Source organism: Trichosurus vulpecula, chromosome 2, assembly GCF_011100635.1.
Source record: "Trichosurus vulpecula isolate mTriVul1 chromosome 2, mTriVul1.pri, whole genome shotgun sequence".
NCBI lineage: Eukaryota > Metazoa > Chordata > Mammalia > Diprotodontia > Phalangeridae > Trichosurus > Trichosurus vulpecula.
In genome coordinates this window covers 227371739-227395463 of record NC_050574.1, presented here as the reverse complement: position 1 = coordinate 227395463, position 23725 = coordinate 227371739, and the positions used below count along the sequence as shown (strand labels likewise).

Sequence of the window (23725 nt, the reverse complement as noted above, 5' to 3'; positions counted from 1 at the left end):
ATAAAAATAATAGCTAGCATTTATACAGTACCAACTATGTGCCAAGCACTGTGCTAAGTGCTTTACCAATATTAACTCATTTGGTTCTTAAAATGACCCTGGGAGGTAGGTGCTATTATTATCCCTATTTTACAACTGAGAAAACTGAAATAGAAAGAAATTAGGTGACTTACCTAGGGTCACACAGCTGGTCAGTGTCTGAATCAGGATTTGAACTCAGGTTTTCCTGACTATAGGCCCAGAGGTCTAACCGCTGTACCACCTATCAGCCTGACCGTTGATTGATTGACTGACTGTTAAGTCTAAACCACTAAAGAAAATATTTCTTGTTTTTTTTTCAAGGTATGAGCTACTGTTGTTTCAAAGTATATGGGTGGAAGAGAAAATATTTTTCTTAGATCTTTAAAACAACTGAGGCAGTGTCTATTCCTACACCCCTCCCCAAACAAAAGAAAGTGAGTATGAGATAATCATCTTTAAAAGTAAACAGTTATGTGGGAATAACTCATAGTTACATAGAAAGGTCCAACAATAAAACATTCTCCTGATGAACCCTTTTATAGTTAATACAGATTTGGACCTTTAAGTACTTTATACACATTTAGAATCTAAGGGGCTGGATACTCTGACCTAATTTGCTCACCACATGTATTATCCTCCAAAGGATGTCATCAGATGCAAGTATGTTTGAAAAAAAAGATGGATTGGTCATGTGTTGAGATCTGGGCGGGAGGGGGAGGTGCGGGGGAGGGCGGCATCCTACAGTGGGTAGGCCCCTTCTGATGAATGTATGGGAAGAATAGGGACAAGGTCTATACAGGATGGATAGGCTGAAATCTACATCACTGCAGGGGCTGTCCACATCAATGAGATTATATATCGATTTAAGTTTTTTGTATTAATTACATTTTAACGTGACTTCAGCATCTGACATTCTTAACACTTCTTTGTCATATACCTCCCATTTTCTTCACTGAATCAGCATCTTGTTGGTATATAGTTTTTACTGGATTATCATTTGTAGCCAATATTCTTCAGCAAGATGGCTTAATGATTACTCATGCTACACATTGACCTTTGGGCCCTAAGTTGTTAGATGTTCTTCTGGAGTGGAATTGTGTTGGCAATGATAGGTTCTTGGTCAGAATCTTGCATTATGTATAGTAATACATATATTCTATTATACTATGTATTAAATTATTAGGTTGTTGTTGAGTTGTGTCTGACTCTTTGTGACCTCATTTACAGTTTTCTTGGCAAAGACACTGGAGTGGTTTGCCATTTTCTTCTCCAGCTCATTTTACAGATGAGGAAACTAAGATAAACAGGGTTAAATGACTTGCCTAGGGTCACACAGCTAGTAATTATCTGAAGTTGGATTTGAACTCAGGTCTTCCTGACTCCGGGGCCAGTGCTTAGTCCACTGTGTCACCTAGCTGCCATGTGTAGGGCTGCATTATTCAGGTGCCTTAGGTAGTTTGTGTTTGACACTGGAGCTGTGACAAAATGAGAGATATTCTTCCCCAACCTTTATAGGACTGAGTATAGGGAGGCCTCATTCATTAAAGATTTATCCAAGACTCCCATTCTTCTTCATGTATACCTTTATTTCTGGCCTCCAAGGGAAGAATGAGGAAAGATTACAGCAAGAAAGTGTTCTTTCTAAGGTTTTTGAAGTTTAAAATGACCCTAAGTTAGCTCAATGTTTTTATTGTTGGCATTTGCTTTTCCTTTAAATGTTGTAAATAACTAAGGGTAAGGAAACCTGAAGTCAGAAAAGAAAAATTTTAAATGATTTCTTTTCTGCCCTGCTTTATCGTTCATGCAGCATAAGTGGGATTTTAACAAAAAAACTATTATGATCCCAATCTGCTAAATAAAATGTGCCTTTTAACAATCAGCTTGAGTCTGAGCTTATATGAGCGTCGACAGGCACAAAAGCTCACTGCTGGAGTATTTTAATGTCTTTGTTTGAGATCCATGAATTCATAAAAGCTTTTAAGCTGTAAATAGAACCCTACCTTTGTCATCTTTAAAGTCTCTACATCAGGTAGGTTAGTGTTGAATGTCACATCCTTTATGTAGGTTATCGCAATTTCATCTCCATCCAACTCCATATACATTTTCCACTTGCAATCCTGGAATTAAAAACAAAATTAAGGAACTCAAGGAAGTGAAACAATTTTTACCCCCTAAATCTCAATGTTTTAAAACCCGTGAGTTATTCCGAATGTAGCATTACTGAAAGCATTTCTCTCTGCGTGCCATCTCTCCACCCCACCCCCAATGCCCTGTGCAGTAATGAAATGCCTTTGAATGAGTTTCTGGGGTAGTAGAAAAAACACAGGATATGGAACTAGAAGTTTGGTTTGAATTTATGCTCTGCTGCCTACTACCAGTGTGACCTTACATAAGTTACTTTATTTCCACAGGTCTAAATCTTCTCATGCCAGGGCAGGTAGGTGGTGTAGTATATAGAGCACGGGGCTTAGGATGAGGAAGACTTATCTTCCTGAGTTCAAATCTGGCCTCAGATATTTACTAGCTGTGTGACCCTGGGTAAGTCACTTAACCCTGTTTGCCTCAGTTTCCTCATTTGTCAAAAGAGTTGGAGAAGAAAATGGCAAACCCCTCCAGTATCTTTGCTGAAAAAACCTCAAATGGGGTCACAAAGAGTTGGACACAACTGAACAAAATCTTTTCATATCTGAAATAAGATTAGACCATATGATAGCACAGATTTCTTTCATCTCTAAATCCAACAATCCTTATAGCACTTCTATTAGTGCAGACCCAAGACATATGTATTGGATTGGATGTTTCATTATTTTATTTAAAATATTTTACTCCAAAAGATTTTAAGTAGTCCATGTTAGAATTGGAAAACTTATTTTCATAGGATTCCATCTGGAATGTCTATCCTTAGTGTGTTAAGATAAGCTTTTATGGAACATAATCAAGAATAGAACTATTGAAAATTTATTTATTTCAAAAGAAAGTCAGGGGGCTTCTGGGCCTTCATTTAGACAACTTCCAGCTCAAAGCTGGACAAATTTCTGACCTGAGTTACTTCCTCTGCTTAGCACATCCATAAAAAATGGAGAGGTAATTAGGGAGGGAAAAGATTCATTCAATAAAATGGAAGCCCCAGCCTTCTGCTCATTTGGACTAGTCACATGGCCACTGCTGACAGAGCGCTTCTTCATGTTTACTTGTGTTGGGTGCTCAGCTGCCACAGCAACATTGGCCTTGAGAAGATCAGGAGGGTTAGGAACTGTTCCAACTTGCAAACAGCAGGAACTTCCTCGGGGCAGCTGAGTAATAAAGACTTAGAATTTTCCTTAGCCCTGTTTCCTCTGCCAGGCAAATACGGAAATGAAGTTAGGCGAAAGCACATTTAGAAGGAGATGTTGAAATGTGTTTGAGGATATGCATTTATCTGTCTTGTTTTTGCCTTGTTATTTTATCTCATAAATCTCCAGCAGGGTGGAGATGGGATTGGGCCCTCCAGTGACTCAGGATCTAAATCTTCCCTTACATAGACACACACACACACACACACACACACGCACGTGTGCACATGCACACACATGCACACACACATGCGCATATACACATGCACACACATCTCTATACACATACTCACCAATAAGATTTACATGTTGTAGTGGAGGGGGAAGAAATATCTGCGGTCTATTATTATTAATTAAGATAATTTGTTAAGATGAGAGGCAGTGTGCATAGTGGATAGAAAGCTGGTCTCAAAAATGGGAAAACCTGGGTTCAAGTCCCATGTCTCATTCAAAATGGCTGTGTGATCCGGATAAGGTTCTTAACTATTCAGAGCTCTAGGCCAGAGGTGTCAAACGTGTTGTAGGCACCTGACGCCTACAACACTCCTTAAAATGGCTCAAACCAAATTAAAATATGATTGGGAAATACTTAAGAAAATAAATAAAAACATTATAAAACATTAATAATCTTATGTTTTAAGATGAAGTCAATATGTGGCCTGCAAAATCCTTATGTATGATTTAATGGCCCCTGTTTCTATTTGAGTTTGATGCCACTGCTTTAGATAATACTCTAGGATCATAGGTTACAGAAATGGTGCCAATCTGCATCGATAGAAAATATTTCCTATCTTGGGAGTTTCCTATACCAAGAGAGTCGTGAGTCCATTCCGTCTCTCTATTAAGATAACCAGAAAGCCAAGAGGGAGAGAGGTTGATGAGAACAGTATGAAGACAGGAAGTTATGAAAAGTTCACAGGAATTCAGTAAATGTTGTTGGCCACTCCTTGACAGTAGAGGAGAGGGAAAAGGCAGGTTACAAAGAGGTTTCCATAACATTAACAACTGGTGCAATCACCAAAAAAATCTATTAGCTAGGTCAGCTTCACTAATCCTTTACAACTGGGGACTCTGTGACCCTTTTCAACTTTCCTAAAGTCTTATTCTGAGAAACACTGAGCTAAATACAGGATTCCCTTGCCCTTTAAAAGACTTTTACACTAAGGATAAAAGATATTGAAGGAAGCAATAGAGCTACAATCAAGAAAGTTTTAAGGAAAGGGAGAATTATCTATTTCATTAATCAGTTAATAAAAATAATAGCTCATATCAATCTGAGCTTTAAAGTTTACAAAAGCTTTGAATATACCATTTCAAAGGACCCTAAGAATTATGCTATGAAGTAGGTGCTACTATTATTTTACAGATAAGGGAACTGAGGCTGAGACAGGTTAAGTGACTTGCATAGGGTCACACAAATTGTAAGTGTATGGCATGGGATTCAAACAGAGGTCTTCCTGACTCCTAGTCCAAAGCTTTATCCACTGGGCCATGCTGTGTCTCACATAGATACTACCTATGACATAACTGGATGAGAAAGGGAAAGAACATACAATTTTCAATGAAATGTAATTCCTAATTGAATTTCCTATTTAGAGACTACTACAACTTGTTCCGTGTAGACTGGCTAATTTTGATGTTCGAAGCATTCCACGAATACAGCAATTCAAGTGTTCTCTTAATTTCTTTCAATTCCAAATGACTGTAATGCCTGCATTTCAATTTTTTTTTCCTTTTTACTAGATAGTTAGCCCAGGCAATTTTAGAGTTGTCTTAGAATACTAGGATGTAAATAGCAGTTCTTGAAATACCACAAGATAGAATTCTAGACATCAAAACATCATAGTCACATTCCCTAAAGACGTTCTAAGCTTTCTGGCTTGACCTTCTTGTTCATATCTTTTCTTGTACTTTCCCTCTATAACCTTAAAAATTGAAATCCATGTGTGAAGGCTTAGCTCAAACATCATATTTTTCTTGGTGCCCTTCTTGATCATCCACAAGTTGTATTTATTCTGTAAATATTAATATATATTCACACACATGTATTTATTTATTCAGATACATATATACATACACATACACACATATTCTCCCATATATATATGTATACACATTGACACATTTTCTCAATATATATGTGTATATACACATACAGATACACAAATTTTCTCATTACATATACATGTATATATACACATACTTTTCTCACATAGATGTATACATATACATATATACATATATATGCACACACACATTTTCTCCCCCAATAGAATGTAAGGTCCTTGATAATAGGAATTGTTTAATTTTTTTCCTTTGTATCCCCAGTGACTAGTATTGTGCCTGGCACATAGTAGGCTCTTCATAAATGCTTTGTGATTGATTCAGAAGTGATTCCTCCCTCCTTCGAACACTTAGCACTTTATACCATTTGGACACTTTTATATTCTACTTTGTATGTTTAATTTAGTGGGGTTCTTTAAAATCATATTTCATCTGAAAGGAAGCACTGTGTAGGGTAGTGGTATCAAACTCAAATGGAAATGTATCCTTGCTGGCTGCATATTGATGTAGAAAACCACAAATGGCTATCATCTATGTTGTATTGTATTTTTATATATTTTATTAGATATTTCCCAGTCACATATTTTGCTGGTGGCATGTTGGGGCCACAGAGTTTAATACCTTTGGTTTAAGGGATAAGAGATAGATTTGAGGTCAGGAACATTAAACATTAGCTGTGTAACCCTGAGTGAATCACGTAATATCTCTGAGCCTCAGTTTCCTTATCTGTATAAGGAAGGAGTTGGACCAGATGGTTTCTAAGGTTTATTCCAGCTCTAGGTCTATGACTATATGATTTCCTATTGGATGGATTGTTAGCTTTTTTAAAGAAACGAACCTAGTGCAGTGTCTTAAACATAGTAATACTTCTATAAATGTTTTTTGAATTAAATTTTTTGAATTGAATTCCCTAAGTCCTTGAGCTACCTGTCTGTTGAGGCATTTAATTATGTTTCGGTATTTCTCTGATTTTCATCCATGTGTGTAATCTCTTCACAGATGCAGATCTCAACCCCTTCCCTGCCGCAGTAGACAATTTTCCTCCCTTGCTTTAGGCAAAACTTCATCTTCATCACTTGGTGGCTAACCCTTTGTTGATAAGTGTCTCTGAACTTAGCTAGGGTTGGTCTTGGACGTCAGGCATATAGTACATTGCCAGCCCTGAATCTGACACTTTTCTGGTTTGGTAGGACCTGCTAGGTCTTGTGCTTGTCTTAAGATGCCAAGGTTACTTCTATTTCACAGTGAGGAGTGAGGCTTTCTTGCACGGGAGAGAGGGGATCAAATAAATGGAATCAAATGACATTTACAGTAACAAAAGAAAAAAAAAACCCTCTTGCTCTTAATTTGTAGATTTAGATATGTTTAACTCTTACATTTTCATTATCCATGGAAATACCTGGACTGATTACAAAGCAACAATTTCACAGTCTTTCGCAGGAGTTTGAAAGAAACAATAAAGGTACAAACAAGGAAGTTATAAGGGGTGTATTATCTCTCTCATTAACAATTAATAATAATAATATTAATTCATGTCTATCTAGGTTTTATGGTTTACGAAGTATTTTACATACCACTACTTCACAGATGCTCACCATAACCTTTGGCTGGGGAGGCTGATTCTGGACACAAAATATCCAAAAGTCAATTTTCAGATTGAATGGAATGTCTACGGGTGAACTTTATTTAGAGCCAGTCTGATAATAAATGGAATAGATAGTTACCTACATTGCGAGATTTGAAGAGCCCCACAAAGACCCTCTGACCCTAATTCCTTCTCTCTAGGGCTCTGTCATGAATGTCTGAAATGGCCAGTTATTCAGTCCTTTGGATTAAGGCATTGAAGTTTAAAACAGAAGTGTTAGCTGAAAGGGATAATACATTCGGGCACGACTGGCCATTAAGAAATGTGCGAGTGCAGATTAGTTTATCAGATGAGCCACCAAGCAGCGATCTGAGGGAAAGGCACACAGGGCAGGCTGGATTCATTGGCTGCAAGGAGAGAGTGAAATTCTGCAGTATGGAGAGTTGCCATCAAGGAGGGGAGATGACATTGGGGGAGTTGTCCTTGGGGAAAGTTGCTTTGGACATCTATGGGGCATCATTGAGCCCCCAAGGGTGAATGAAAGAGAAGGTACAGGAAGGGGAAAGCAAGGGTATTTTTAGAAAAGCTTCACAATTTTTCTAGGGGCAGCTCCGATTTTAGGTACTCTTCTCCTTTTCAGTTTATTCTTTTCAAGGAATATGGTGCTTTGTTTGGGGGAATGATGTAAGAATCAATGCTTGGTATTACCCACCTCTTGAAAGAAATGTTAGGCTCAAAATGCAGACTGAGACACATATTTTTTGGACGTGGACAACAGGGGGAAATTTATTTTGTTTTTTTTTATGCATATTTGTCATGAGGGTTTTTTCCTTTTCCCCATTGGAAAATTAACATCCAAAAAAAAACCCCACCTATTTTCTCTATTTTTCACCTTCCTAGATGAGAAGTAGAGAAAAGTTTTGGGTTTTTTTGTTAATTGAAAAGAAATCTCACTTGAATAAAAAACTACTTGGAGGTGATTGCTACATAATATCTTTTCTTTTTGGCTCAGTTCTCTCTTCTCTCTATGCTTATGCAAATAACGCAATGGATGGGAGAAATGGATATAGCCAGAGGAATAGGGCAAAGGAACTGGATAAGTGATTTCAATGGTTCTGGGAGCTCCTGAGTGAGGAAACTCCCTCTACCAAATGCAGGTTGGCACCTTCTTCTGAGACAACTTAGTCTCAGAGCTTTGCCTGGAGTGCTGACAGATTAAGTGACTTGTCCAGGGTCATACTGTCAGAATGTATCAGAAGTGGCACTTGAACCTTTCCTTGGGACTTGCTCTTGCTCTATAGAGATGTGCCTAAAAATTACATGAAAAAGGAGCCACTCTCTGAAAATAAATAAAGTGGTGGAAATGGAGCACAACTTTCCCTTTACCCCCTGGCAAAGGTGGGGGCTTTTGAAATAAAGGAAGATCTGAACAAATGGAGGTAGGTTTATGTCAGGTAACTGGCTAGTAAGATTGAACATAATTTAGATCAGTATTTCCCAAAAGAATATATCAATTCACTGAAATGTTCCTCTCCTCCCTCTCCCCCCATTAAACTGTAAGCTTCTTGCGAGCAGGGCCTGTTTTATTTTTTCCTTTGCCTAACACCTAATAGGAACTTTATAAATGATTTCTGAACAGAATTGACCTGAATAGGAGAACTAGCCTGTTGGATCATCTAAAGCAGGGCTGTCCAAAGTGCAGCCCACAGTGCAATTTATGCGGCCTACCTACAAGCCTAGAAATTTACATAAATGCTTTAGTAAACGAAGCTGAGCTACTGCAGAGCTCTCAATAAAGTGGCAAAACAAAATATATTGTCTATTGTTTCAATAAAAACCTAAGGTTGGATAGCCCTGATCTAAAGAGTTACATGAAGAGAGTACTTTTTGCTAGTTCTGTATCACTGAAAGCAAAGGTGACAGGCTTTAACCTATATGTAAATGCTTGTCATCTAAAAGATTCACCTTTCAAAAAGAAAAAAAAACCAGATTGATTTCTGATAATTTTTAAAGCTCCTGGTAACAAGATAGGGCAATACGATGTGAACAGCAATGGGCTTGGGGTACAAGGGGGCTAGGTTCATGTAATCACAGTTCAGAATTTCAGGGGCCATCTAGTCCAGCTCATACTTGACCAAGACACCCTTCTACCACATACCCAACAAATAAGTGGTCATTTAACACCCTCTAGAAGAAGGGGGAACCTGCTACCTACCAAAAGCTATTCTCCTTTTGCACAGCTCCACGCCTAAATCTGCCTCTCTGAACTTTCTGTCCATTGCTCCTAGGTCAGTCCTTCAGGGTTCAAGTTCTGGCTCTACCACTGACTAGATATGTAGTCTTGGGTAAGTCACTGAACCTATGTGGGCCTCAGTTTCTTCATTCACAAAATGGTTCTAGTGGGTCTCTAAGGTCCCTGTCTCATATAATAGTCTATAGTTCTATAATTCTAGGCACCAGCTACTTCATTACCTACCAAAACAATACATGGGAAAATATTTTAGATGCAAACTCATTGGGTAAGTCTCCTCCCTACTATTAAGACTTTTGGTTATATTTTTTAAAAAGATTTGCAACAAATTAATGGTCCTCTTTATATACTGGACAAAATGATTTCTATATGAGAACAAATTCCTGGGGAAAAGAGTTGGTCATGAATAGGAAAAGACTTGAGATTACAATGAGTGGAGTGGCTAGACTCAGGTAAACAACAGCTATTCATCTGGATGACTTGCCTTTTGTCAGTCTTTTCTGGTCTTAAAGCACCTAGATAATTTACATCTGGATGCAAATCCACTGGAAAATCTTGATTTTTTTCACTTGATACAACTAAAATTTTATCTTTAAAATTCTAGTGAGTGCCAAGGATGAGAATAATTTATTGAGGGTAGTTATTGAAATACTTGAATAATTTCAGGAGTGTGAGCATGGTGAATATGTAACTCAGAGAGGATCTAAACTAAGCCAGTTTGAACTGTTGCAACCCTTTCTGGTGATGTGAATAGTTTCCTGGTGTTAAATTTTTGGCCAAATAAAACATAAACTCATACATTTTGATCAGACAGCATCTTAAACAACACTCGGTTAATACCAAAATAAATATCGCTTGGTGAGGAAACCACTGCTGCACCCTTCACAAACTGTTGGAAAACTTGGCATTCTATGCTAGCTCCAAGTGGTGCCAGATACTTTTCTAAGCCCTGACTCCTTTCTTTTCCACTTTCCTCCCCCTGTCAAATCAAGACAGTTAAACTTTCTGAAGAGAAAAGAACAGAGGAAGGATAACTACTAACCTGCAAACTTTAAATGTCTTTGAATTACCAAGGATTTACACAAAACTACCTGATGGTCTCCAACCTTGATTTTAAGGGTGAAGAGTTTTGGGGTTTGTGGATTTGGTTTTTTGTTTTCTTTTGTTTGTTTTTGCAATGCAGAAAAGTGAAAACATATCAAGGAACCACAGTGATCTAGGATATTCCAGAAGGGAACATTCCATTAATTAAACTCAGTTTTCAGGTTAGTATAGCAATTACCATTTACCTGAATGAAAAGAATAACAACATCAGAAATGGTGTTTTAAGTTGACCCTCCCCGCCCTGCCCCAAAAGCAAATTGAACCCAGACCAAACCAAACCTAGATGTGGCAAAATGATAACATAATTATATACCTTTCAGGATCCTAGCAAATCAAACCTATTTCTTAAGAGGCCCCTGAGTCGTGAAGGAAGCGTACATTTAGGGCCCATTTTTAGAACCCCAGAGGTTGCCATAAACTTTTTTAAGATTCAAGAGGGGGGAAAAGCTGGAAATGGCATCTTAGCAGGAAATTGAACATTTCAAGACGTTCAAATGTAATGCAAGATGAAACAAAAATATGATACAAATGTTGGTCCTGCTGGTATTAAAAGTAGTAAGATGTTGTAGATTCCAGCCTCCAAAGGCTCCCTTCCCATTCGTAGCTATTATCTAGCTCAGCTGCTAAAACCTGCTGTTTTAAAGGCATAAGAGTTGAACCTCCAGCGACAGCACCTGGGTTATTTATCATTATGGATAACCCCGCTTACACTATATTTTATTATGCTGCCTTTAAAAGGAAGATAACACAAGTATGGTTAATTTGCTTCTCTTCTTTAGATATACAGTGTCATGACCCACGATGGCTTTGTCCCATGAGGTTTTTTTTTTTTTAAACCAAAAAAGAAATCCACAAGAAACTCTCCCTAAAAATTCCATTAATAACCTCTTTTCGTGTGTATAGGTTGCAGGGTCTGGAACTAAGAATGTTTTAATCTCTTCAGCAAAACAATGTCTCATAATGATGTACAGGACTATTGCTGCACTGATGAAGAATCATACATAATTCAGCACCTTTCACTTGGCACCACTGCGATATCCTCATTAACAGTGGCTCACAGTGTCTGTCAGATGGTGTCCATGCGAATGCAGGCATTATATTGTCTCTGAGATGTGCAGCTGCTTCTATGACACTGCCAGTATATAAAAACATGACGCCAGTTTGTTTTATTTAGTGCTAAACCTTCCAGTTTGTAAAAACAAGGCTGACACAGAGCCTGACATGAGGCAGTGAAAATAATTAGCTCTCATTTTCTCAGCCTCCTATTTCCTTCTCCCTGCTGTGTTCTCTTTCCACTAAACCACCACATGTCAGTCGAAATGGGAGGCAATTAGTGGGCTCATTTCAGTCCCCACAACTGTGCTGAAAAGAAAGTATTTATGATGGCACAATGAACAGCTGAAAGATTAAATAACATTTGCCTTTTGAAAAGAAAATGACTTCTAGCTAAATGGGCAATTTTTGATTATTCTCAAACAAGCTTAGAGTAGTTGGTTTTTAAAATACAAGAAAGGAAAATGAGTCATTTTTAGGTGAAAGAATCAAATAAAACTTGACACAGTAATGCAAATAACTGATGTTTTATTGCAAAATATGTAAATGCGTTATACCCTTAACAATAGCCTGTGTCTAAGGTCAGGGCAGATTGGTGCCAATGAGACACCAGTACAGATAAGGTTGCTATATTGCATTTTTTTTGTTTGAGTTGTATATGAAAAGGGGACTTTAGAAATACTGTTAAAACAGAGTGAAACCAATCAAGTGAAATACACTTTCCTGGGATGCATTGCACACTCGACTACATTAAATGGTTCTGGATATGGGCTGCCATGTTTGCTAAAGGGCCTTTGATTATATTTGAAATTGGAAGGTACCAGGCATTTATCTTGCAAAGACTGAGTACTTCTTTTTTTTTAAAATCTTAATTTTTGAGCTACTCGAAACTCCAATATTCCCCCTTTTTGCTGAGGTTGATGTAGAAAGCATCCCTACTCTAGGGGTTTGCTAGTTCATGGTGAGTTATCATTAAAAGGTTGGGTTCAATCATACTTGGGTCCCACTATCCATTGGTAAGTTCTACTGGAGCAACATACTGCAAGCAACTTGATATCACATACAATGCAGAGATTCACAGAATCCTACTGACTCCTAACTCATATGGTAACTTTCTTGTGAAGGAACAATGGTTCATTTGGTCACCAGTAAGATCTCCTCCAGCTCTAACATTGTTATGCTTCCATTATGACAGTCAGACTGTGCTCATCCTAATAGTGCAACTAAAAGGTGCTTGTTTTACCAGAGCCAAGTCTAATAAGCCCTGGGTCCATATTGGACATAAATACTCCAGTATGGCTATCTATTATAATTCTTTACTTTGGGGATAGGCAGCATATGCTACAATGTTGGCCTGAGATTTAGGAGGTTTGAGTCTTAACAACCTAGAACACTGGGATAAATTTGATGGGGGGAAATTTAATACAGATACAAGGCTAGTCTTATATTAGAGTTAAAAAAATCAAAAGCACAAGTATACAACGGAAGAAGGAATAGTTAGATAATAGTTCATTTCCAAAAGAACTTGGTGGGGGCGGTTAGTGGTCAATCTTGGCAAGCTCAATAACATTATGACATAGCAATTAAAAATTCTGATGTGACTTTAGACTACATTAAGAGAGACATAATATCCAAGGTGATAATCTTGCTGTTTTCTGCTCTGGTCAGACCACAGCTGGGATACTTATAGTTTTAAGTCTTAGACTTTAGGAAAGACATTGATACCCCGGATAGTATACAAAGGAGAATGGCAAAAATGGTGAAAGCCTTAAGATTTGGAAGGAAATGGCTTTGTTTAGCAAGGGTGGAGCTTAGTGTAGTGGAGGTAAACTGGAGATAGTAAATACCACTTACCTCACAGGGTTGTGGAAGATCTTATAAGACTATACCACATATTTACACAGCTCTGCAGAGCTTAACAAATGCTACGTAAGTGTTGGTTACTACTATTATAATTATTAAAGAGAACTAAAGACTTAGGAAGGACATGATGGTTGTTTTTAAGTATATGAAAGAAAACGGGATTAGATTTAGTTTTCTTGGAACTGTAGGGAAAAGCTAAGAAAGGTGGGAATAGTAGTCAGGCAGATTTAAGTTTGATGTCAGAAAAAACAAAACAAAATAAAACTTCTGAACAATTAGTTATGCAAAATAGAAAGGGCTTCCTTGGAACGTAGTGAGTTCCTTTTTATGTGAGTTCTTCAGCCAAATGCAAGATGACCACTTAGAATTGTTGTAGAAAAGATGTTTTTTTTTTCTCTCAAGTAAGAGTTAGACTTGGCAGTATCTGAGATATTTTTTCCCCACCTCTGAGCAACCTGAGTATAATGCAAATATAATTTTATATTTCAATATTTTAAAAGATTTGCTATGTCAACCACTGTCTTCCTCCATTTATGCAGGTGGCCACCCATTTTTCTGTAGGTTTCATGGGTTGCTGTTGACAACCTCCTGATGTTCTAACATAGGTACCTGGATCAGGGAGCCTGGTCTCAAATCTTTCCAGCTTGGTGGGACTTGATGGGTACATGCATTCCCCTGGCATGGGCTTCAAGAATCGAGGGTTACTTCCAAACCACAGTGAAGCATAAGAGTAGGAATTTGGTGGAGGTCAAACTAGGATGTAGATATCATAGCTAATAATGGGTAGAAATGCCCTTGTAATTTAATTAAATCTTTTTTTGCCCTACATTTCTCAGTTATCTCAGACAGAATTAAAATTTTTGGTAGAATTCAATCAGTGTTCAAAACAGCCCAGTACTATGTTTGGTATGAGAGATAACTATCCAACTTTAACAAGCTACAACAAAAAAAAAGAGGCATGATATCACATCTATATACTTCCAAAAAAAATTTTTTTAAGAGAACAAACCGTATAAGTTACAAAATCCTCTAAATTGTGTTTTTTTCTTTGTTGATCAATTAAAACATGTTATTGTCATAGGAGCTCTGTCCTTGAAAGATTATTTTGATATTTCCAAAATAGACTTAAAGGCAAGCAAGGGCAGCTAGGTGGTGGTGTGGATAAAGTAAATAGTAAAAGGTCCTGGAGTCAGGCAGACTTGAGTTCAAATTCAACCTTAGACACTTACTAGCTGTGTTACCAGGAGCAAGTCACTTAACTTTGTTTGCCTCACTTCCTCATCTACAAAATGAGCTGGAGAAGGAAATGACAAACCCACTCCAATATCTCTGCCAAGAAAACCCCAAATGGGGTCACAAAGAGTTGGAAGTGACTGAAACGACTGAATAATAATAAAAAAAGATAAGCAAACTTCATTATGCAAAATTTTCAGTGTAAAGGAGATGCTTCATGTTAAAAAAACAGTTTTGAAATTTACAAATAGTGTCCAGCAGTTTTCTTTCCATTTGGTTTAAAATAATTCTATACAAAATCCTTTTCTTTTCTCCCTGTTATTTCATTCTGTGAATACTTATTCTGTGAATTATTTTATTCATGTGAATCTACCCTTTTATAAAAATTATACTACAGAAAAAAGACCTACTTGAGATTCTGGAAAATTTATAGGTATTTTAATATTTTGAGAAAAGGGTAAATCTTCAATTAAATTGATTAAGCTCAACATTTTGTAAGCAACATAATAGAGGGCCTAAAGAAGTACTGTGTGAATAAGTAATACTTGAAAAAAAAGCAGTATTTTTAACTCATAGGTTGAAAACATGATGAATGGGACTACTCAGTTACTTAGAACACCCAGAGCTTAGCCATTGTGCTTCAAGTATGTAGACAGTAGGTGAGGGAAGCAAAAAGAGGTATAGGGAGAAAGTTAATGGGGCATTGACACTTACCACTTCTTTGAGTTTTAATTCTGCTTTCTCCTTACTGGGTGGAGCAGAAACCTTTCAGGCCTGAATCTATGATCCTATGATCTTTCCAAGTACCTTCTCCCCTAAAGACTTGAAGTGTTGATTAGTTTGTGAGGAGTAGATCAGACCTAAGGACCATTGTGGTCCATGGCTCAAGGACATGTAGGAAGAATGGGGTGGTAATTTATTTTTTTCTTTTTCCTCCATTTCAATTGGTAGTCTAGTAAGTTAGAACACTAGGATCAATTTAATTTTAAGTGAGTAAAGAAAGTTGCTATCAACTTTCCTTTACTCTGAATGGCTGCCGGGAACATGGGGTGGGGGAGGAAATGTGGGAGAAAGTATCTAACCTAAACATGGCTCCTTCAGAAATTTTTTCTTCTTGAATCTTTACGAAAGAAACGTCTTGGAAAAGTGAGAAAAGGCTAGATGATTTGACAGTTTCTTCTTTGGCAATTTGAGGATGAAGATTTCAAGAGTGATAATAAATTCCATTCTGCTTAATAGCTCACTAATCACAGAGTGCCAGAGATGTAATCTTGCACCCTGAATGGAAAGATCTCTTTCTTCTGGCACCAAAGCAAAAGTCCGAGATTACTCAATGTAGAGCATTTTTTATGTGAAATCAAAATGAAGGATTTAGTGTTTGGACCAACAAAATGCATTTTATGCAAAGGATGAGGGGATGCATTTTATTTTCCTCTCATAGACTTGATCATAGTGAAGGAAATCAAACCAAACAAAAAATGTGCTTGCTATCCCAAAGTATACAAAATACCAAAGAACATGTCAAGAATCTTCAAAAAATACTCCAATTATCACCCTACTTTTAGAGGAGGAAGATGCTTTGGCAAGTAAACACATCAAGAGAACTGGCATATGAGAACTCTGGTTGAGAAAGAAACAAGGTATTTCAATTCTATTTTAGAGAATTTTCATGCCATTAAAACTGTCATCACACAGCATGGTATGTAAGACAGTAGATGCCCGATTTTAATGACATTATAGTTTAAGTGAATGCAGAGAGCTCATTCTTACTGATTTTCTATTTACTTCTCACCAGTAAGAATTTTAACCTATACGTGAGTTCACCCATAAAGCTGAAGTAGGACTAGAAACTGGGCAGTCTTGGTAGCATCCTGGGGAACAAAAGTCCAAGGCCCTAGTATTTTTTCCTCCTTATCTACAAGCTGTTATAGTAACACTTCTCTATTCCTGCACTGAGCACAAAACTTGGGAACACAGGACGTTTTAAAAGTTCCGTCAGGATACCTTGCCAAAGTTATCTTGCTTCTCTCTGCTGCCATTCATTTATTCATTTCTAAAATGGAGCTAATGACAAGAAAGCATTTGAAACTTTTTGAGGGAAAGTTTCATTTTCTCACAATTTTTCTTCTCTCTCATCTCCCCTTCACCTCAACTCATGAATTTTTTCTCTCCTTTAAAATTTTTTCTTTTAAAAAAAGAACACACTTATTAGTTACTCTCAGAGACATTTAACATGTTCTGTTTTCTATTATACTTATTTGTGTACCCTACTGGATTGTAAGTTCCATAAGGACAGGTATTATGTTTTTCAAACTTTTAGATTCAACTTTTGTTGTCGTTGCTCAGTTGTGTCTGACTCTTTGTAATCTCATTTGGGGCTTTCTTGGGAAAGATACTGTAATGGTTTGCCATTTCCTTTTCCAACTCATTTCATAGATGAGGAAACTGAGGCAAGCAGGGTTGAGTGACTTGATCCAGGTCACACAGCTAGTTAGTGTCTGAGGTTACATCAGAACTCAGGTCTTCTAGATTTCAGCCTTGATCTTGAGCTCTATTTCCAGATAGCTACAAAAATGGGTAAATATTTGATAACCATCTCTCCCTCAAAAAAGTATTAATATACTTTCCATCACTTTCCTTAGTCTAGTCAATCAACAAAACAATATATCAGGCCATGATTTATAACATTTGCTGATTCCTTAGATGTAGATGTTTAAACTGAAAATTTAATAATTGGCTCTCCTGAGTTGGTAAGAGCTGGCTGCAGCACACCCTTTTGAACATCTGTACCTGAATCAGAATCTCAGAGTCAGAAAGAATCTCAGAAACTGCCTAGTTCAATCTGTACCTACCCAAGAATGTCTGCTCTCTTACCCTAGTCCAATGGTCATTGAGCCTTTGCTCAAAGAAATCTAGTGGAGGAAAACTACTACCTCTTGAGGCAGCCATTCTATTTGTGGATAGTTCTAATTATGAAGATTGGGATGGTTTCTTTCTTTTTTTTTTTTAAACTTATACCAACCTAAATTTGCCTTTTTGCAACTTCGATCCTTCGTTCCCAGTTCTGTCTTCTGGGGCCAAGCAGAACAAATCTAACCTTTCTTTCATGTGAGAGTTCTTTCAATACTTGAAGACAGCTATCAATTCCCCATTAAGCAGAATTCCTATCACACTTACATATATTTAAAATTGAACTCACCCTTCACTGTCCCTCCACCAAAATCCTTTTTCTTTTCTTAATTTTCCTGTTTCTTTCAATGGCACCACAATTTTTTTATTCATTTATACTTGTAACCTGACTCCTCTCTTTCATTCTATGCATTTAATCCATCCCCAAGCCTTACCATTTCAGCCTTTGTAATATTTTTCAAATCTGTCCATTCCTACTGCCATCATGCTGATTCATACCCTTATTACCTCTGTAGAAACAATTGCAATAGTCTTCTAACAGGTTTCCCTCCCTCTGGTTTCTTCTCCTTCCAGATTATCCTACCCCACTGCCAAACTGATCTTCCTCGTGCACAAGCACGCATTCTACTATTCTAAATCATGTAGTAGCTTTCCCCTAGCCACCAAATAAACACCAAACTCCTTAGCCTGACATTCAAGACCATCTCCTATTTGGCTTCTTTCAATATTATACTATTCTCCCTTATATACTTGACACTGCAGCCAAACTGGGGTACTTACATCCCATGCCTTTGCTCACCCTTTTCCCTTTGCCTGGAATGCTTCCATACTCCACCTCCTCTGTCTACTGACATCTTGCCTATTCTGTAAAACCAAAGGAAAATAACAGTTCTTCAATGAAGCCTTCCCTGATTCTGTCAAATGGAAATTATTTCTTCTTTATCTGGACATCTGACTTCCTTGCGCTTGACATACCTATCACATTCTAATTTCTATTATATTCATCTGTGTGTATGTTCTGTTTACTCCTTCTGGATTATAAGTTCTGAGGCCAGAGAACTTGTCTTATTAATTTAACATTTCCCACCATAGTACATCACATTCCACATCCTAGGTATTAACAAATATACCTTAAAAGAAATTCTATTGTTGAATGTATATTTCTAGAATCTAGCACAGGAATCAGTATATAGCAGACACTTAAGAAGTATCTTAAATTTAACTAGTTGAACACATACATGGGGTCATAAATTTCTAGTTAGAAGAAATGTTTGAGATCATCCAGTCTAACTCCTTCATTTTAACAGACGAGGAAACTGGTACTCAGTGAGAGAGGTCAAGTGATGTTCCTATACACTTTATTTTAGGAAGGAAAAGGAAGTAATTTTCCCCAATTGCTGAAATGGTTTACTTATGCTAGAGGAAAATTGGTACCCAATTTCCAAAGCTAAGAGAAAACATGGCATTAAAATATTAATGTGCTACATTTTCCTAATAGTCACCACTAATATACTATTTTTAATTTAATTACTATTATGCAATTTTAAGTACTACTACTACTGCAAATAGTTTAATTACTACTATTCTGCATGTTAATTTTACTGTTACTTTTTTAAAGAAAAGGTGAAATGACCAAGAAGATATCACTGAATCATAGAAACTTGGGAAAGAACCTCCTCTGTTTCACTACTTTGCTAACAGGAGTTCTATGGCTATAGAGGGCTTTGAGAGATCAGGATCATCATAAGTCTAAAAGGCAGTATTCTTAATGATTCCCTAGCAGCTAGGTGGCTCAGTGGATAGAATACAAGGCCTAGAGTCAGGAAGACTCATCTTTCTGAGTTCAAATCGGGCCTCAGACACTTATTAGCTGTGTGACTGGGCAAGTCACTTAACCCTTTTTGCCCGTTTCCTCATCCATAAAAATGAGCTGGAGAAGGAAATGGCAAACCACTCCAGTGTCTCTACCAAGAAAATCCCAAATGGGATCACGAAGAGTAACTAGACATGATTGAAAGCAGAAAGTAAGCATGTGGAAGACCAGAGTTTTAATTCTTTTCTTTCTTTTCCTGGCAACTACTATAATGCTTTCATGTAGTAGATCTTTAATAAATGTTTGTTGAATTCCTTAAATATCAGTTTATGAGGATTCAGGTAAGTTTTTGCCCATTGGTTTGGAGATGACTGAATATGATTTTTTCTGAGCTTTGGAGAACAATGAATATAAAATGTTCAGAAAAATCTAGCAAGAGTTGTACTAATTGATGCAGTGTGAGATAAGCAGAACCAGGAGAACAATATATTTGATGACCACAATAATGTAAAGGAAAATACTGGAAGACTTTAGAACTCTGATGAATGCAGAGATCAGTTGTAATTTTAGAGGATGGACAGTAAAGCAAGCTTTCTGTTATTTGGTAGAAAGCAATAGGTATAGAATGGGGTAAACATTGGCAGACAAGGCCAATGCATTGATTTGTTTTACTTATTTCTTTTGTTGCAAAGAAAAGTGCTTTTAGGAACAAGGAGATAATTGGGAAGTGACAGCAAAGTAGAAACAATAATTACTTTAAAAGTATTTAACTCCACATATTGTATAAGGGTTGTTTCTTTTGAACTTTAGAGCATTCTTCCCAAAATTTGAGGGCCAAGATAAACAGGATTTCACAGGAAAAAAAAAACAGATCAAAGTACATTTCCAAGATAACTATTTCATGCAGCTAAACCTTAGGCAGAGTAGTTTGTATAGACAGTGGTTTACATGGTAGTTATCTTATGCACAGAATGAATAGGCTAACCCAGCAGTTCTAAAACTTTTGATCTCAGCATCTCTTTACACTCTTAAAAATTACTGCAGATCCCAAAGGGACAGGTAGGTGGTACAGTGGATAGAATGCTGAGCCTGGACTAAGGAAGACCTAAGTTCAAATCTGGCCTTAGACACTTAGTAGTTGTGGACCTTGGGCATGTTACTTGGGGATAATAATAGCATCTATTTCAAAGGGTTGTTGTGAGGATCAAATGAAATAATATTTGCAAAGCAATTAGCACAGTGCTTGAAACATAGTAGTGATTTAATAAATGATTGTTCCCTTTTCCCAAAGAGCTTTTATTTATATGTTGATATTTATCATATTAGAAATGAAAACATCTTGGTATTTTTATGAAATAATTTAGACCTTACAAACTCCCTGAAAGAGTCTTGGGGAATTTGCCCTAGGAGGGACTGGACCACACTTCGAGGACTGCTGATCTAACTTGATCTTCTGTTTAAACATCCATTGAAAATATTCATTGATAAGAGAACAAGCAAAAAGTCTGGTGGAAAATGTACTTCATTAAGAATCAGTAGACAAAAAACATGTTATCATCTCAATAGATTAAGAAAAAGCCTTTTACAAAATACAACAGCAATTCATGCTAAAAACAGCAAAGTATAGGTATATAGGGAACTTTTAAAAATCATAAAAAGGATATATCTAAAATCAAAAGCAAGCTTCATATGCAATGGAGATACTCTAGAGTCTTTTCCAATAAATATGAGAGTAAAGCAAGGATGTATACTCTTTCCACTATTATTTGATAAAGCTATCGATATTCTAACTATAGTGATAAGAGATGAGAAAGAAATTAAAGGCATGAGGATAGGTATCTAGGAGATAAAACTATCTTTATTTACTGATAGTATGAAAATTACTAATTGAAATCCTGGGAATCAGCAAGACAGTTGCTGATCAGTTGCTGATAGATGCAATCAAGATAGTCAAGAGCTTCATTAAAATTTCAGGCTACAAAACAAACCCTCAAAAATCAATAGCATTTTGATATAATAGTAACAAAACCCAAGATGTAAAAATAGAAAGGGAAATCTTATTCCAAATTTAAAAAAATTATAAAATACCTGGGAAGTTGACTTACTAAGGCACACAAAAGACTTTTATGTATTTTATGCATTCAATTAATAAAGAGATAAAGGATAATTTAAATACCTGGAGGAATAGTCAGGGTTCATGGCTGGGCTATTCTAATATAATAAGAATGATAATACCACCAGAGTTAATTTATACTTTCAACACTATGCCAATTAAATCATTAAAGGACTATCTTGTACAACTTGATAAAATAACAACAAATTTCGTTTAGAAAAACAAAAAATCTAGACTGTCAAGGGAAATGATGCAGATAGAAAGGGACAAAGGGGGAATAGCATTCCCAGATGTCAAACTATTTTATAAAGAAGCAGTCATCAAAAGCATGTGGTATTGGTTAAAAAATAGAGAGACAGATCAATGGAACAAAGGACAAGGGAAGATCAGAAACAACTGAACCTAATAACCCAGTGTTCAATAAAGCAAAAAACAAATTATTTAAGAAAGAACTCATTTGATAAAAACTGCTAGGAAAACAGGAAAGCAGTCAGGTAGAAATTAGGTTTAGACCAATACCTTACACATACTAAATTCTAAATAAATACATGATCTAAATATTAAAGATCATCTTATTTAAAAATAGAAGAAAGCATATCATATACCTCTTATAGCTATGGGTAGGAGATGCATTCTTGACTAAACAGGAGATAGAGGCAATTACAAAAGATAAAATAGGTAACTTGCATAAAACTGAAAAGCTTCTATACAGACAAAATGAACCTAGGATAAGAGGAAAAGAGGTCAAATGGGAAAAGATCTTTATATCAAATTTCTCAGGTAAGAGTTTGGCATCTAAGTCATATAAACAATTAACATATATATGCATATATATATACATTCTATATATTTATATAACCATCACTCATTCCCCAATAGATGAATAGGTACAAACAAAAGGATATGAACAAAAAGTTCTCAAAAGGATAATTTCTAAGTATTAACAACCATATAAAAGAATGCTCCAAATTACTACTAACAGAAATTCAAATCAAAATAACTCTGAGGTTCTACCTCCCACCCTGCAAATTGGCATGATGACAAAAATTTTATTAGTTAATGTTGGAAGTGTTGTAGGAAGATAGGTATGCTGATACTTTGTTGGTGGAGCTATGAATTAGCATGGCAATTTGGAAAGCAATTTAGAATTATCTAAATGAAGTGACTAAAATGTCCATACTCTTTAACTCAGAAATTCCATTACTGAATTTGTATCCCAAAGAAGCCATTGATAAGAAGAAAATCTCCATATATGACAAAATATTTATAGAAAATATTTATAGAAATACTCTTTGAAAATTAGAAGGAAAGTAGATGTCCATAATTGGGAAATAGCTAAGCAAATTGTGACACATGAATATAATGGAATATCACTGTGCTCTAAGAAATTGTATGTGATAAGTTTAGAGAAGCATGGCAAGATACACATAAACTGATGCAGAGTGAAGCAAAGCCAAGAAAACTATATCCACAATAACTACAACAACATAAATGGAAAGAATATCTACACAAAAAATAAATCAAAAGTGAATGTTACAAAATTATAAAGAACAAGCATAGTTGGAAAGAAGAGATATGAGAGGATATTTCCAACCCAATCCTTTGTGGAGGTGGGAGGTCCATGGGTCATTTGAACATGTTTTCAGACTTTTAAAATCAGTTTTATTCTGACTTTTTTCCCTTTCCTTTTTCATTTTCTTTGACTTAAAAATACTATTTGTTATTTGGGATGGCTCTCTGGGGAGAAAGAAGAATATTGAAGAAGGCTATGATGTTGCAAAAGACAAAAGATATCAATAAAAACTTATTTCAAAAAAGAAAAAGTAGACCTAACATCTAGTCTTATCTAACTTTCCCCTTCACTCACTTTAAGTAAGTCACTCACTTTCTCTTGGTATGAATTTCCTTATTAATGGTAATGGGGAGCAGGGAGGCTAAAATCACCAAATCATCATACCCATCCATGTACTGGGCAACCCTAAAATATCAATGCAGATTTAATCTTTTTTTTGAGAGGCAATGGGGTGAAGTGACTTGCCCAGGGTCACACAGCTAGTAAGTGTCAAGTGTCTGAGGCCAGATTTGAACTCAGGTCCTCCTGAATCCAGGGTCAGTGTTCTATACACTGATCCATCTAGCCACCCCCAGATTTAATCTTTAAAGCTTAAACTAAGATGCCATGGGGATTAAATGAGACTAAATTTATGAAGGACTTTGGATCTGATGTTAAAAAAAATATCCCTGGAACCCAAGTTATTTTTACTATAATCTACTGTCTACTAAGTTATAGAATTTCAGAATTGTAAGGTGATGTAGTCCAACATATATATACCTGAAGCAGGAATCCCTGCTGCACCATCCCTGACAAATGGTGATAAAGTCT

General features: G+C 36.5%; 1 protein-coding gene across 1 annotated transcript in view; it reads right to left on the bottom strand.

The window, feature by feature from the left end:
* MAP3K20 (mitogen-activated protein kinase kinase kinase 20) overlaps nt 1–23725 on the bottom strand; it is a 220847-nt gene that overhangs the window by 14350 nt on the left and 182772 nt on the right. The window contains exon 17 of the mRNA XM_036742495.1: nt 2022–2138. Within this exon, the coding sequence (XP_036598390.1) occupies nt 2022–2138 (117 nt within the window). The remainder of the gene's footprint in view (nt 1–2021; nt 2139–23725) is intronic.